Here is a 16,993-nt window from a genome sequence, read left to right on the forward strand (position 1 = left end):
TTTAACTTCTGCAGCAATTAATCGTTTGTACCAACGTTCGGCTCGCTTCTTGCTGAGGTGACTTTTATCTTTTCGATTCTTTCTTGTTTTTGTCATCTGATATGATCAAGGTGAAATGAATATCACTCTCTGTGTGCGACTTGTGCGATTTCGCAAGCCTTGCCCAAAGACGGGCGATATTTGCCAACGATGGGAGGAGGAATGCGAAAATCGATAAGTGTTCTCGATAATTGAAAACACCGTTAACACAGGTTTAACACAGCGAACAATCAGTTAGATTTAACAATTTAGAAAATATAAGTCGTTCTTGGCAACTAGTGGAGTCGTAAGCGAAAAATGATTATTTTAATTGGCAACTGGGTTCACTGTGGACAATCAGTGTGGCTTCGTAGGCCTCGCCCAAGGATGAGCAATCTGCTAACGATGGGAAGAGGAAAACGAAAAACCATAGATGTTCTCTGCGTTGAAAACACCGTAATCACTGGTTGATACAGCGAACAATTGTAAACGAAATAGATCGAAATTTGATAAAGTTGTTTTATTCCAGACAATTTATTAAATCTTGGCCAAGAACGTTTACTTAAATTTTGTAACTATATTTTCTGTGAACAATCCGTAATCACTGATCGACACAGAGAATAATTATCGTGAATTCAAGACGTTCGGATGAAATCTACGTAAATTGTGTGCTTGATAGTTTTATCTGTCAACTATAGCTACCGACGGGTGCTTTTGTTCAGAGACAACTTTGTTCGACTGCAAATTAAAAGAGAAGAGGATATACAATTTCAAATTTCCTACCTTGATTAGATGTAAAGTTGATCGGCGGTATGTATGACTTGGTGATGTATCGAATTTTGACAATTAACTTTGATTTCGCAGATGAAGTGACAATACGAATGCTTAATTCGAATGATGATTTTTTGAAGCCATTTTTAATATTCGATTTCGACGGACAGAGTGACGATGTGAACGATTTGAATTTTGGATGAAGACTCTTGAAACTATTTAACTTTTTTAATATTTGATTTCGACGGACAGAGTGACGATGTGAATGGTCTGAATTTTAAATAAGGACTCTTGAAACTATTTAACTTTTCTAATATTCGATTTCGACGGACAGAGTGACGATGTGAATGGTCTGAATTTTAAATAAGGACTCTTCTACTCTATGTTATTCCCGCTTATTTATAATATCCTAATTGTCACGTGATGAATCATCTCTATGGGAATCACAGCATTGCTACGTGACAAATCAGGAATTTTGTAACTGTCTACTTTCGCGGATTGTGCTGAAGTTTCGTCTTCTTGATTATCTTATTTACGCTATTCCTAATTTCTCGTATCCTTGAGACACGTAGATGCTGCTGAAGTTTCGTCTTCTTAATTTCTCGTATTTCGTTGGTTAGGGACATGCAAGATGTGTGATAAAATGTAGGTATCGTAATAGCTCGTATTTTGCTAATGTTGCGTCTGCGATGTTTCCCAGAACTTCCTTACTGATGCCAGTGGAACGTGGCAGGCGCGTGCAACTTGTCCTTGCTGAAGTTGCATCTGCGATGTATCTGGTAACTTCCTTGCTGATGCCAGTGAATCGTTCAAGGCGCGTGGCAACTTAGTATTTGCCGAGTCTTCTTATGCGTTAAAATATCATTTTTTTTTTTATAATAGTAAGCTTAATATATTATTTCATGGTTTGTTTCTCACGGCTGGTTTCTATTAATTTCTAATATTCTTGCGTTACGTAGTATTGATCATTATTTGTTCTTTCTTTGTTACGATCTTTCACTTTATTATCATTTATTAAATATTTATTCCTTCGTTGAAAATATAATTTATTTTGTAACGCATAAAGATTACTATATGCACGTGTTGATTATCCAAAATGGCCGCCTGTGAATGTCCCTAGTATACAGTGACATTTTATTAATGTGAAATCTATTATTTATCCGTTTATTATTTGCGACTTTATTTTAATAGTTGACGTATAATTGCAGAGGGAATAATATTATTTTGCATTTATTTAATGTGTGTAATTATTGCATGTATTCCGATGCGCACGTGTAAGAGCTATCACAACAATCCAAGATGGCCACTCGTGAATGTCCCTAGTAAAAGTGTAGTGACGTGTCCTTAATTTGTTTAATACTGAAACAATTATTCGTCCGTTGCTTATTTTCCTCTATTTTAGCGCAGTTAGAATTTTTAAATGACAATAGTATTGTTTGTGTAATCATTATAATGTGTATATATACTATGTGTTACTTTAATATAATAACATGTGGATTGTGTTATTGTTAATTTTTATAATTTATCAATAGCACTGTTTTATTGTTGTGTTTCGAGTGGTTTATTTCTATAGAGTGTTCGCTTAATTAATTTGATAGTAATATGTGCATAGTTTGTTATTACCAGTTCTACTGCGTAACATAACCTTATTTCTCTACGCCAGACTTAATACAATTATGCTATATTAGCTTAGTACAATATAATTACTTTTTATCTTAATCGCGTTTGTCGTTGATACTCAGTTCATCAGTTTTGATTAATTCATAACCTATTCCTATATTATTGGCTATTTTCTGTTTCTTTGTTATGAAGTTGTCGTTACTTTGTGCGTGTAATTTGCAGTCTTTACATAGAATTTAGGAGCTAATCTTATACATTGCTAATTAAAATCTTTATTGTTTATAGGTTCTACAATTCTAATCCTTCATCGCTGAGTCCTTTACTTGGAACGGTTACATGGTGCGCATTTGGTATCTTCTGGTTCTTCGTTACATGTCTAACACTTATCAAGACTACTTCTACTTATCCTAGAATTGTAAGTTTTATATATATATATATATATATATATATATATAAAGCACTATATTTTGTAATATATGTATAGTAAAATAGTCCATCCACTATCTTGTTTGCTAAGACCGCTTCGCTAACATCGAATTGTTTTGTTATAATGTCAGAATATTTCCTTGGTTTTCCAGTTTCTTGTTGCTGCCTTGACTGTTTCTGTAGTATCTGGTTCAGTATTCCGTAAGTATTCACTTAAGTTTGGTAGTAGGTTTCTTGTAACTGCGTCGGTTTTAATGTATATCTTCTGATGTGAGTAACGAGCTTCTTATTATTATCAATTTCAATTCCAAGATGGTTTACAACATTCTTCCCCTTTTTAGGTTATGATTGGTTACCTCGGTATTTATTACCTTCGATATCTTCATACTGTCGTATATTATGTTTTGCAAAGTTGGATCCGTAGCCCATTCTCGTGGAGTTCCTGCATGTACATTTCCTTTAACGATGATTGGTTGCATACAAGCCTTGTTAACTTATAAGATACCTTTTCTTGTTTGCTAAGACCATTCTGTCGGTGTCGAATCGTTTGTTATAATGTCACTAATTTTTGACTTTCTAATTTTCTCACGTCTTCTTGATCATTCCAGTAATATCAACTTTGATTCTTCGTACACATTTACTCCAATTTGGTAGTTGGCTTCTCATCACTGCGTTGACCCTTGTATAAACTTCTTTGATGTGAATAGTAAATTATCGTTGTCACTCACTTAATGTATCTTAGTTATTTCTTAACTCTTCCTGCACTTATTAACTGATTTTATTTCTTCTTATTAAAGACCACTATATCAACGCTGAGTTATTTCGTTATAGTGTCATTAATTTTCTTGATTTTTTCGGTTTTATTTTCCATTAGCGAACTGTAGGCCTGTTGTCGAGCATCAATTATTGATTGTTATCATGCTTCATTTAGTTTAATTGAAATATTATTGCAAGTCTTTAATAGTATTATTCTCTTCCATATATATTAAGGCAATTGAGGTTAGTTCATTCATTCGTTTCTGCTGACAGTCGTATACTATGTTCTACGGAGTGGGTCCACAACTTGTTTCTGCGAAATTCCTGCATGTACGTTTCCTTCTACGATGATTAATTGTGCACTAGGTGCTTTTAACTTTCACTGCTTTTAATTATTATATTGAATTAACATGTTGTGTATTTAAATGATGGTTAGAACACACACATAGTAATTTTCCTTTTTCTTTTACGTTTCTACTATCTGCATAATTTGATAAGCAGTGTCACACTTCCTTTGGTTTAGGCACAATATTATTATAAACATTTAGTAGTATTATGTTTTGTATCGAAACGATTAAAGTTAATTCCTACATTTGTTTCAGCTGGCTGTCGTAGATTATGTTCTACGGATATGGACACATAACCTGTCTTCGCATATACACTTCCTTCTACGATGAGTAATTGTTCACGAGGTATTTTCCACTTCCACTGTTTTGTAATTATTTTATTGAATTACACATTTTATATTTAAGTAATAGTTAGAACACGCATAGTAATTTTCCTTTTTCCTTTTAGGTTACCACTATCTGCAGTATTCGACAAGCAGTGTTGTTCCATATACTACCGTACTCCGTTGTCTCTTGAAATCGTTCTTGTGGTCTGTTTCGACTCTGTTAGTTTTAACTTGTTCGAGAGTATTGTTCGTGGAATCCCTTTTTCTTTAATCTTGACGTTTCGTGTGTGGATTCTGACAATAGTGCCTGGTTTATTGAAGTGTGTTAATATGCCTAGGTGTTTTATATATCTTATATCTAGTTGTATATAAGATATATTTTGTTTATTCCTTAAAGGTGTGTATTCCTATCGTTCCATTCCTTTTTCCTTTCCTTTGAATTATTCATGAAGTTATTACGAGATTTGATTAAATTGTCGAATTGTAGGTTATCCTGATTGAATATAGTATTATGTCGTGATTTATTAATTAATTTGCGAGTCACTTTTGGTTAATTGGTCCTTCATAGTTTATCCTTAGTCGAATTATGAAATTATAGGTTATGTTGTACTCTATATTTACTATTTCGTTAGAGTACCTATTTTAACTTTATTATCTCTTATTTGCCCTTGTATACTAATTCTCTATATATGCCTACATTTAATTAAACTTTTATTTAAACAATTTACATTTTCGTTGTATTGTGTTCGTTTTGGATATTCGAATTGTCGCTCGCGTTATTTGTATATTCCGGTTTTTCGTTTTTCGGTACGGCACATGCGTAGCGCGGGACGTGACACTAGCCGTCATTTTCTTCCCGTTGGAGAAATTTCGACGTTTAAGCGCTCTTTTCACTCCATTTTACACGCCAAGTATAATGCACGGTCGTTTCAGTGTCGAGACAAGCCCAACAACTCGCAAATCGCGATGACTTCGTCGATTTTAACGAAAACTACCCGTCATTTCCTTCCCTTTTGAGATATTTCGACGTTTATGCGCTCTTTCACTCCATTTTAAACGCCCAATGTAATGCACGTCCGTTTCAGCGTCGAAACAAGGTCAACAGCCCGCAAATCGCGATGATATTGTCGATTTTTGAAGAAAACTAGTCATTATTTCCTTCCCGTTGGAGTAATTTCGACGTTTAAGTGCTCTTTTCACTCCATTTTGCACGACTAGTGTAATGCACGTCCGTTTCAGCGTCCAAACAAGCCCTACAGCACGCAAAGCGCGATGACATCGTCGATTTTGACGAAAACTAGTCGTTTTTTCCTTCCCGTTGGAGAAATTTCGACGTTCAAGGGCTCATTTCACTCCATTTTACAAGCCAAATGTAATGCACGTCCGTTTCGGCGCCGAAGCAAGCCCAACAACTCGCACATCGCTATGATTTCGTCGATTTTGACGAAAACTAGCTGTCATTTCCTTCCCGTTGGAGAAACTTCGACGTTTAAGCGCTCGTTTCACTCCGTTTTACACTGCAAATGCAATGCACGCCCGTTTCAGCGTTGAAACAAGTAAAATAGCTCGCAAATCGCGAAGATTTTGCCGATTTTGACGAAAACTAACTATCATTTCCTTCCCGTTGGAGATATTTCGACGTTTAAGCGCTCGTTGAACTCCATTTTACACTGCAAACGTAATGCACTCCCGTCTCTGCGTCGGGAGAAGACCAACATCTCGCAAATCGAAAAGATTTCGTCGATTTTGACGAAAACTAACTGTCATTTTCTACCCGTTGGAGATATTTCGACGTTTAAGCGCTCGTTAAACTCCATTTTACACTGCAAATGCAATGCACTACCGTTTAAGAGCCGAAACAAGCGAAACTGGTAGCAAATCGCGAGGATTTCGTCGATTTTGACGAAAATTGACTGTCATTTCCTTCCCGCTGGAGATATTTCGACGTCTAAGCGCTCGTTGAACTCCATTTCACAGTGCAAATGCAATGCACTACCGTTTAAGCGTCGAAACAAGCAAAATAGCTCGCAAATCGCGAAGATTTCGTCGATTTTGATGAAAACTAACTGTCATTTCCTTCCCGTTGGAGATATTTCGACGTTTAAGCGCTCGTTGAACTCCATTTTACAGTGCAAATGCAATGCACTACCGTTTAAGCGTCGAAACAATCAAAATAGCTCGCAAATCGCGAAGATTTCGTCGATTTTGACGAAAATTAACTGTCATTTCCTTCCCGTTGGAGATATTTCGACGTTTAAGCGCTCGTTGAACTCCATTTTACAGTGCAAATGCAATGCACTACCGCTTAAGCGTCGAAACAATCAAAATAGCTCTCAAATCGCGAAGATTTCGTCGATTTTGAGGAAAATTGACTGTCATTTCCTTCCCGTTGGAGATATTTCGACGTTTAAGCGCTCGTTGATCTGCATTTTACAGTGCAAATGCAATGCACTACCGTTTAAGCGTCGAAACATTGAAAATAGCTCGCAAATCGCGAAGATTTCGTCGATTTCGATGAAAATTAACTATCATTTCCTTCCCGTTGGAGATATTTCGACGTTTAAGCGCTCGTTGAACTCCATTTTACACTGCAAACGTAATGCACTCCCGTCTCTGCGTCGGGAGAAGACCAACAGCTCGCAAATCGCAAAGATTTCGTATTTTGACGAAAACTAACTGTCATTTCCTTCCCGTTGGAGATATTTCGACGTTTAAGCGCTCGTTGAACTCCATTTTACAGTGCAAATGCATTGCACTACCGTTTAAGCGTCGAAACAAGCAGAATAGCACGCAAATCGCGATGATTTCGTCGATTTTGACGAAAAATAGCCGTTGTTTCCTTCCCGTTGGAGATATTTCGACGTTTAAGCGCACGTTTCGCTCCATCTCACACTGCAAATGTAATGCACGCCCGTTTCTACGTCGAAACAATCCCAACAACTCGCAAATCACGATGATTTTTTCGATTTTGACTTAAACTAACAGTCATTTCCTTCCTGTTGGAGATATTTCGACGTTTAAGCGCTCGCTTCACTCCGTTTTACACTGCAAATGTAATGCACGCCCGTTTCAGCGTCGATACAAGCAAAACAGCTCGCAAATCGCGATGATTTCGTCGATTTTGACGATATCTAGCTGTCATTTCCTTTCCGTTGAAGATATTTCGACGTTTAAACACTCATCTCACTGTAATTTACATGCCAAATGGAATGAACGACTGTTTGAGCATCGAAACACGTCCAGCAAGTCGCAAATCGCGATGATTTCTTCGATTTTAATGATAATTAGGCATCATTTCCATCCCGTTTGAGATATTTCGACGTTTAGGCGCCCTTTTTACTCCATTTTAAACGCCAGGTATAACGAACGCCCGTTTCAGCATCGAAACAAGCCCGACAGCTCGCAAATCGCGATGATTTCTTCGACTTCGACGAAAACTAACCGTCATTTCCTTCCCGTTGGCGATATTTAGAACTTTAAGCGCTCTTTTCACACCATTTTACACGCCAAATGTAATGCACGACGGTTTCAGCGTCGACACAAGCGCAACATGTCGCAAATCGCGGTGATTTATATATCGCACCTTCTTGGCTGTAGGAAAACAAATCTTTGTACCTTCGTCTGTCGCGTATTTCCTGAACTTCGTAAGAGTTTTATCCGGTAATTTACGTATAATGGGTAGCGTTAACTAACGTTTAATGCAACTGGCAAATGAATTCCACTTTCGGCTAACCTGCTATGCGCAGGAGTACTGGCACGGGAGAGGATTAAAGTTATTCGGAATAGACAATTGATATTGACAAATATATTTATTTCGTCCGATTGAGTTATATTGATGTAAATATGTTATAATTTATTCGATTTTTGTCAATTAAAGGTGTTACGATGTCGGTTATAGGTATCATCGGATACAAATATAGAAATAGTATATGGTGGTGTACAATAAATATATATGTAGATATAGTAAATACTCGAACTTCTAATCGGATAAGTTTACAAATGTTTAGTAGGGTAAGATTTATTTGTGCCGATAGGAGTAATGGCGAAAGCTAATTTTTGCTCGTTCGGGCGATTAACATAATACAATTTATGACAAACGCTATCGTATGATGTAGGCGATGACGATCGAGATTGGAAGGAATGCGTCTCGCAATGTTCGGAAATAAGTGACTCTACGCCAGACTTAATACAATTATGCTATATTAGCTTAGTACAATATAATTACTTTTTATCTTAATCGCGTTTGTCGTTGATACTCAGTTCATCAGTTTTGATTAATTCATAACCTATTCCTATATTATTGGCTATTTTCTGTTTCTTTGTTATGAAGTTGTCGTTACTTTGTGCGTGTAATTTTCAGTCTTTACATAGAATTTAGGAGCTAATCTTATACATTGCTAATTAAAATCTTTATTGTTTATAGGTTCTACAATTCTAATCCTTCATCGCTGAGTCCTTTACTTGGAACGGTTACATGGTGCGCATTTGGTATCTTCTGGTTCTTCGTTACATGTCTAACACTTATCAAGACTACTTCTACTTATCCTAGAATTGTAAGTTTTATATATATATATATATATATATATATATATATATAAAGCACTATATTTTGTAATATATGTATAGTAAAATAGTCCATCCACTATCTTGTTTGCTAAGACCGCTTCGCTAACATCGAATTGTTTTGTTATAATGTCAGAATATTTCCTTGGTTTTCCAGTTTCTTGTTGCTGCCTTGACTGTTTCTGTAGTATCTGGTTCAGTATTCCGTAAGTATTCACTTAAGTTTGGTAGTAGGTTTCTTGTAACTGCGTCGGTTTTAATGTATATCTTCTGATGTGAGTAACGAGCTTCTTATTATTATCAATTTCAATTCCAAGATGGTTTACAACATTCTTCCCCTTTTTAGGTTATGATTGGTTACCTCGGTATTTATTACCTTCGATATCTTCATACTGTCGTATATTATGTTTTGCAAAGTTGGATCCGTAGCCCATTCTCGTGGAGTTCCTGCATGTACATTTCCTTTAACGATGATTGGTTGCATACAAGCCTTGTTAACTTATAAGATACCTTTTCTTGTTTGCTAAGACCATTCTGTCGGTGTCGAATCGTTTGTTATAATGTCACTAATTTTTGACTTTCTAATTTTCTCACGTCTTCTTGATCATTCCAGTAATATCAACTTTGATTCTTCGTACACATTTACTCCAATTTGGTAGTTGGCTTCTCATCACTGCGTTGACCCTTGTATAAACTTCTTTGATGTGAATAGTAAATTATCGTTGTCACTCACTTAATGTATCTTAGTTATTTCTTAACTCTTCCTGCACTTATTAACTGATTTTATTTCTTCTTATTAAAGACCACTATATCAACGCTGAGTTATTTCGTTATAGTGTCATTAATTTTCTTGATTTTTTCGGTTTTATTTTCCATTAGCGAACTGTAGGCCTGTTGTCGAGCATCAATTATTGATTGTTATCATGCTTCATTTAGTTTAATTGAAATATTATTGCAAGTCTTTAATAGTATTATTCTCTTCCATATATATTAAGGCAATTGAGGTTAGTTCATTCATTCGTTTCTGCTGACAGTCGTATACTATGTTCTACGGAGTGGGTCCACAACTTGTTTCTGCGAAATTCCTGCATGTACGTTTCCTTCTACGATGATTAATTGTGCACTAGGTGCTTTTAACTTTCACTGCTTTTAATTATTATATTGAATTAACATGTTGTGTATTTAAATGATGGTTAGAACACACACATAGTAATTTTCCTTTTTCTTTTACGTTTCTACTATCTGCATAATTTGATAAGCAGTGTCACACTTCCTTTGGTTTAGGCACAATATTATTATAAACATTTAGTAGTATTATGTTTTGTATCGAAACGATTAAAGTTAATTCCTACATTTGTTTCAGCTGGCTGTCGTAGATTATGTTCTACGGATATGGACACATAACCTGTCTTCGCATATACACTTCCTTCTACGATGAGTAATTGTTCACGAGGTATTTTCCACTTCCACTGTTTTGTAATTATTTTATTGAATTACACATTTTATATTTAAGTAATAGTTAGAACACGCATAGTAATTTTCCTTTTTCCTTTTAGGTTACCACTATCTGCAGTATTCGACAAGCAGTGTTGTTCCATATACTACCGTACTCCGTTGTCTCTTGAAATCGTTCTTGTGGTCTGTTTCGACTCTGTTAGTTTTAACTTGTTCGAGAGTATTGTTCGTGGAATCCCTTTTTCTTTAATCTTGACGTTTCGTGTGTGGATTCTGACAATAGTGCCTGGTTTATTGAAGTGTGTTAATATGCCTAGGTGTTTTATATATCTTATATCTAGTTGTATATAAGATATATTTTGTTTATTCCTTAAAGGTGTGTATTCCTATCGTTCCATTCCTTTTTCCTTTCCTTTGAATTATTCATGAAGTTATTACGAGATTTGATTAAATTGTCGAATTGTAGGTTATCCTGATTGAATATAGTATTATGTCGTGATTTATTAATTAATTTGCGAGTCACTTTTGGTTAATTGGTCCTTCATAGTTTATCCTTAGTCGAATTATGAAATTATAGGTTATGTTGTACTCTATATTTACTATTTCGTTAGAGTACCTATTTTAACTTTATTATCTCTTATTTGCCCTTGTATACTAATTCTCTATATATGCCTACATTTAATTAAACTTTTATTTAAACAATTTACATTTTCGTTGTATTGTGTTCGTTTTGGATATTCGAATTGTCGCTCGCGTTATTTGTATATTCCGGTTTTTCGTTTTTCGGTACGGCACATGCGTAGCGCGGGACGTGACACTAGCCGTCATTTTCTTCCCGTTGGAGAAATTTCGACGTTTAAGCGCTCTTTTCACTCCATTTTACACGCCAAGTATAATGCACGGTCGTTTCAGTGTCGAGACAAGCCCAACAACTCGCAAATCGCGATGACTTCGTCGATTTTAACGAAAACTACCCGTCATTTCCTTCCCTTTTGAGATATTTCGACGTTTATGCGCTCTTTCACTCCATTTTAAACGCCCAATGTAATGCACGTCCGTTTCAGCGTCGAAACAAGGTCAACAGCCCGCAAATCGCGATGATATTGTCGATTTTTGAAGAAAACTAGTCATTATTTCCTTCCCGTTGGAGTAATTTCGACGTTTAAGTGCTCTTTTCACTCCATTTTGCACGACTAGTGTAATGCACGTCCGTTTCAGCGTCCAAACAAGCCCTACAGCACGCAAAGCGCGATGACATCGTCGATTTTGACGAAAACTAGTCGTTTTTTCCTTCCCGTTGGAGAAATTTCGACGTTCAAGGGCTCATTTCACTCCATTTTACAAGCCAAATGTAATGCACGTCCGTTTCGGCGCCGAAGCAAGCCCAACAACTCGCACATCGCTATGATTTCGTCGATTTTGACGAAAACTAGCTGTCATTTCCTTCCCGTTGGAGAAACTTCGACGTTTAAGCGCTCGTTTCACTCCGTTTTACACTGCAAATGCAATGCACGCCCGTTTCAGCGTTGAAACAAGTAAAATAGCTCGCAAATCGCGAAGATTTCGCCGATTTTGACGAAAACTAACTATCATTTCCTTCCCATTGGAGATATTTCGACGTTTAAGCGCTCGTTGAACTCCATTTTACACTGCAAACGTAATGCACTCCCGTCTCTGCGTCGGGAGAAGACCAACATCTCGCAAATCGAAAAGATTTCGTCGATTTTGACGAAAACTAACTGTCATTTTCTACCCGTTGGAGATATTTCGACGTTTAAGCGCTCGTTAAACTCCATTTTACACTGCAAATGCAATGCACTACCGTTTAAGAGTCGAAACAAGCGAAACTGGTAGCAAGTCGCGAGGATTTCGACGATTTTGATGAAATCTAGCCGTCATTTCCTTCCGGTTGGAGATATTGCGACCTTTGAGCGCTCATTTCACTCCGTTTTACACTGCAAATGTAACGCACTACCGTTTAGGCGTTGAAACAAACAAAATAGCTCGCAAATCGCGATGATTTCGTCGATTTTGACGAAAAATAGCCGTTGTTTCCTTCCCGTTGGAGATATTTCGACGTTTAAGCGTTCATTTCACTCCGTTCTACACTGCAAATGTAACGCACTACCGTTTAAGCGTCGAAACAATCAAAATAGCTCGCAAATAGCGATGATTTCGTCGAGTTTGACGAAAAATAGCCGTTGTTTCCTTCCCGTTGGAGATATTTCGACGTTTAAGCGCTCGTTGAACTCCATTTTACACTGCAAACATAATGCACTCCCGTCTCTGCGTCGGGAGAAGACCAACAGCTCGCAAATCGAAAAGATTTCGTCGATTTTGACGAAAACTAACTGTCATTTTCTACCCGTTGGAGATATTTCGACGTTTAAGCGCTCGTTAAACTCCATTTTACACTGCAAATGCAATGCACTACCGTTTATGAGTCGAAACAAGCGAAACTGGTAGCAAATCGCGAGGATTTCGTCGATTCTGACGAGAATTGACTATTATTTCCTTCCCGTTGGAGATATTTCGACGTTTAAGCGCTCGTTGAACTCCATTTTACACTGCAAACGTAATGCACTCCCGTCTCTGCGTCGGGAGAAGACCAACAGCTCGCAAATCGAAAAGATTTCGTCGATTTTGACGAAAACTAACTGTCTTTTTCTACCCGTTGGAGATATTTCGACGTTTAAGCGCTCGTTTCACTCCGTTTTACACTGCAAATGCAATGCACGCCCGTTTCTTCGTCGAAACAATACCAACAGCTCGCGAATCGCGATGTTTTCGTCGATTTTGAAGAAAACTAACAGTCATTTCCTTCCCATTGGAGATATTTCGGCGTTTAAGCGCACGTTTCGCTCCATCTCACACTGCAAATGTAATGCACGCCCGTTTCTACGTCGAAACAATCCCAACAACTCGCAAATCACGATGATTTTTTCGATTTTGACTTAAACTAACAGTCATTTCCTTCCTGTTGGAGATATTTCGACGTTTAAGCGCTCGCTTCACTCCGTTTTACACTGCAAATGTAATGCACGCCCGTTTCAGCGTCGATACAAGCAAAACAGCTCGCAAATCGCGATGATTTCGTCGATTTTGACGATATCTAGCTGTCATTTCCTTTCCGTTGAAGATATTTCGACGTTTAAACACTCATCTCACTGTAATTTACATGCCAAATGGAATGAACGACTGTTTGAGCATCGAAACACGTCCAGCAAGTCGCAAATCGCGATGATTTCTTCGATTTTAATGATAATTAGGCATCATTTCCATCCCGTTTGAGATATTTCGACGTTTAGGCGCCCTTTTTACTCCATTTTAAACGCCAGGTATAACGAACGCCCGTTTCAGCATCGAAACAAGCCCGACAGCTCGCAAATCGCGATGATTTCTTCGACTTCGACGAAAACTAACCGTCATTTCCTTCCCGTTGGCGATATTTAGAACTTTAAGCGCTCTTTTCACACCATTTTACACGCCAAATGTAATGCACGACGGTTTCAGCGTCGACACAAGCGCAACATGTCGCAAATCGCGGTGATTTATATATCGCACCTTCTTGGCTGTAGGAAAACAAATCTTTGTACCTTCGTCTGTCGCGTATTTCCTGAACTTCGTAAGAGTTTTATCCGGTAATTTACGTATAATGGGTAGCGTTAACTAACGTTTAATGCAACTGGCAAATGAATTCCACTTTCGGCTAACCTGCTATGCGCAGGAGTACTGGCACGGGAGAGGATTAAAGTTATTCGGAATAGACAATTGATATTGACAAATATATTTATTTCGTCCGATTGAGTTATATTGATGTAAATATGTTATAATTTATTCGATTTTTGTCAATTAAAGGTGTTACGATGTCGGTTATAGGTATCATCGGATACAAATATAGAAATAGTATATGGTGGTGTACAATAAATATATATGTAGATATAGTAAATACTCGAACTTCTAATCGGATAAGTTTACAAATGTTTAGTAGGGTAAGATTTATTTGTGCCGATAGGAGTAATGGCGAAAGCTAATTTTTGCTCGTTCGGGCGATTAACATAATACAATTTATGACAAACGCTATCGTATGATGTAGGCGATGACGATCGAGATTGGAAGGAATGCGTCTCGCAATGTTCGGAAATAAGTGACTCTACGCCAGACTTAATACAATTATGCTATATTAGCTTAGTACAATATAATTACTTTTTATCTTAATCGCGTTTGTCGTTGATACTCAGTTCATCAGTTTTGATTAATTCATAACCTATTCCTATATTATTGGCTATTTTCTGTTTCTTTGTTATGAAGTTGTCGTTACTTTGTGCGTGTAATTTTCAGTCTTTACATAGAATTTAGGAGCTAATCTTATACATTGCTAATTAAAATCTTTATTGTTTATAGGTTCTACAATTCTAATCCTTCATCGCTGAGTCCTTTACTTGGAACGGTTACATGGTGCGCATTTGGTATCTTCTGGTTCTTCGTTACATGTCTAACACTTATCAAGACTACTTCTACTTATCCTAGAATTGTAAGTTTTATATATATATATATATATATATATATATATAAAGCACTATATTTTGTAATATATGTATAGTAAAATAGTCCATCCACTATCTTGTTTGCTAAGACCGCTTCGCTAACATCGAATTGTTTTGTTATAATGTCAGAATATTTCCTTGGTTTTCCAGTTTCTTGTTGCTGCCTTGACTGTTTCTGTAGTATCTGGTTCAGTATTCCGTAAGTATTCACTTAAGTTTGGTAGTAGGTTTCTTGTAACTGCGTCGGTTTTAATGTATATCTTCTGATGTGAGTAACGAGCTTCTTATTATTATCAATTTCAATTCCAAGATGGTTTACAACATTCTTCCCCTTTTTAGGTTATGATTGGTTACCTCGGTATTTATTACCTTCGATATCTTCATACTGTCGTATATTATGTTTTGCAAAGTTGGATCCGTAGCCCATTCTCGTGGAGTTCCTGCATGTACATTTCCTTTAACGATGATTGGTTGCATACAAGCCTTGTTAACTTATAAGATACCTTTTCTTGTTTGCTAAGACCATTCTGTCGGTGTCGAATCGTTTGTTATAATGTCACTAATTTTTGACTTTCTAATTTTCTCACGTCTTCTTGATCATTCCAGTAATATCAACTTTGATTCTTCGTACACATTTACTCCAATTTGGTAGTTGGCTTCTCATCACTGCGTTGACCCTTGTATAAACTTCTTTGATGTGAATAGTAAATTATCGTTGTCACTCACTTAATGTATCTTAGTTATTTCTTAACTCTTCCTGCACTTATTAACTGATTTTATTTCTTCTTATTAAAGACCACTATATCAACGCTGAGTTATTTCGTTATAGTGTCATTAATTTTCTTGATTTTTTCGGTTTTATTTTCCATTAGCGAACTGTAGGCCTGTTGTCGAGCATCAATTATTGATTGTTATCATGCTTCATTTAGTTTAATTGAAATATTATTGCAAGTCTTTAATAGTATTATTCTCTTCCATATATATTAAGGCAATTGAGGTTAGTTCATTCATTCGTTTCTGCTGACAGTCGTATACTATGTTCTACGGAGTGGGTCCACAACTTGTTTCTGCGAAATTCCTGCATGTACGTTTCCTTCTACGATGATTAATTGTGCACTAGGTGCTTTTAACTTTCACTGCTTTTAATTATTATATTGAATTAACATGTTGTGTATTTAAATGATGGTTAGAACACACACATAGTAATTTTCCTTTTTCTTTTACGTTTCTACTATCTGCATAATTTGATAAGCAGTGTCACACTTCCTTTGGTTTAGGCACAATATTATTATAAACATTTAGTAGTATTATGTTTTGTATCGAAACGATTAAAGTTAATTCCTACATTTGTTTCAGCTGGCTGTCGTAGATTATGTTCTACGGATATGGACACATAACCTGTCTTCGCATATACACTTCCTTCTACGATGAGTAATTGTTCACGAGGTATTTTCCACTTCCACTGTTTTGTAATTATTTTATTGAATTACACATTTTATATTTAAGTAATAGTTAGAACACGCATAGTAATTTTCCTTTTTCCTTTTAGGTTACCACTATCTGCAGTATTCGACAAGCAGTGTTGTTCCATATACTACCGTACTCCGTTGTCTCTTGAAATCGTTCTTGTGGTCTGTTTCGACTCTGTTAGTTTTAACTTGTTCGAGAGTATTGTTCGTGGAATCCCTTTTTCTTTAATCTTGACGTTTCGTGTGTGGATTCTGACAATAGTGCCTGGTTTATTGAAGTGTGTTAATATGCCTAGGTGTTTTATATATCTTATATCTAGTTGTATATAAGATATATTTTGTTTATTCCTTAAAGGTGTGTATTCCTATCGTTCCATTCCTTTTTCCTTTCCTTTGAATTATTCATGAAGTTATTACGAGATTTGATTAAATTGTCGAATTGTAGGTTATCCTGATTGAATATAGTATTATGTCGTGATTTATTAATTAATTTGCGAGTCACTTTTGGTTAATTGGTCCTTCATAGTTTATCCTTAGTCGAATTATGAAATTATAGGTTATGTTGTACTCTATATTTACTATTTCGTTAGAGTACCTATTTTAACTTTATTATCTCTTATTTGCCCTTGTATACTAATTCTCTATATATGCCTACATTTAATTAAACTTTTATTTAAACAATTTACATTTTCGTT

The 16,993-nt window shown here is 36.3% G+C and overlaps 1 protein-coding gene across 12 annotated transcripts; it reads left to right on the forward strand.

Annotated features, from left to right (window-relative positions):
- The first annotated feature begins 1,995 nt into the window (after positions 1-1,995).
- Positions 1,996-16,788, forward strand: LOC117239819. Of its 12 annotated transcripts, none has more exons than XR_004494542.1 (9): positions 2,007-2,195; positions 2,695-2,824; positions 2,988-3,036; positions 4,194-4,283; positions 4,387-4,468; positions 8,688-8,817; positions 8,985-9,033; positions 10,191-10,303; positions 10,384-10,793. XR_004494542.1 is itself a non-coding variant. In XM_033505653.1 (9 exons), exons 4-8 carry the CDS (start codon positions 4,265-4,267, stop codon positions 10,229-10,231), a joined length of 321 nt encoding a protein of 106 aa, XP_033361544.1. In that variant the 5' UTR covers positions 2,007-2,195; positions 2,695-2,824; positions 2,988-3,036; positions 4,194-4,264; the 3' UTR covers positions 10,232-10,280; positions 16,186-16,275. The 12 variants fall into 12 exon arrangements, 7 of the variants coding, with proteins under 7 accessions (XP_033361544.1, XP_033361542.1, XP_033361541.1 ...); XM_033505653.1 differs by lacking the exon at positions 10,384-10,793 and adding an exon at positions 16,186-16,275 and having other exon boundaries at positions 10,191-10,280; XM_033505651.1 differs by having other exon boundaries at positions 2,013-2,195; positions 10,191-10,280.
- The last annotated feature ends 205 nt before the right edge of the window (positions 16,789-16,993 follow it).

The sequence above is a fragment of the Bombus vosnesenskii genome, unplaced genomic scaffold, assembly GCF_011952255.1.
Source record: "Bombus vosnesenskii isolate JDL3184/JDL3185 unplaced genomic scaffold, Bvos_JDL3184-5_v1.1 scf7180000014304, whole genome shotgun sequence".
In the NCBI taxonomy this organism is placed as follows: domain Eukaryota; kingdom Metazoa; phylum Arthropoda; class Insecta; order Hymenoptera; family Apidae; genus Bombus; species Bombus vosnesenskii.

Excerpts from the sequence above, each read along its gene's own strand:
- LOC117239819 (XM_033505650.1), top strand. Across the intron at positions 10,466-14,686 it reads CTCTTGAAATCGTTCTTGTG|GTTCTACAATTCTAATCCTT; the intron begins GTCTGTTTCGAC and ends TATTGTTTATAG. Across the intron at positions 14,817-15,168 it reads CTTCTACTTATCCTAGAATT|GTTATGATTGGTTACCTCGG; the intron begins GTAAGTTTTATA and ends TCCCCTTTTTAG.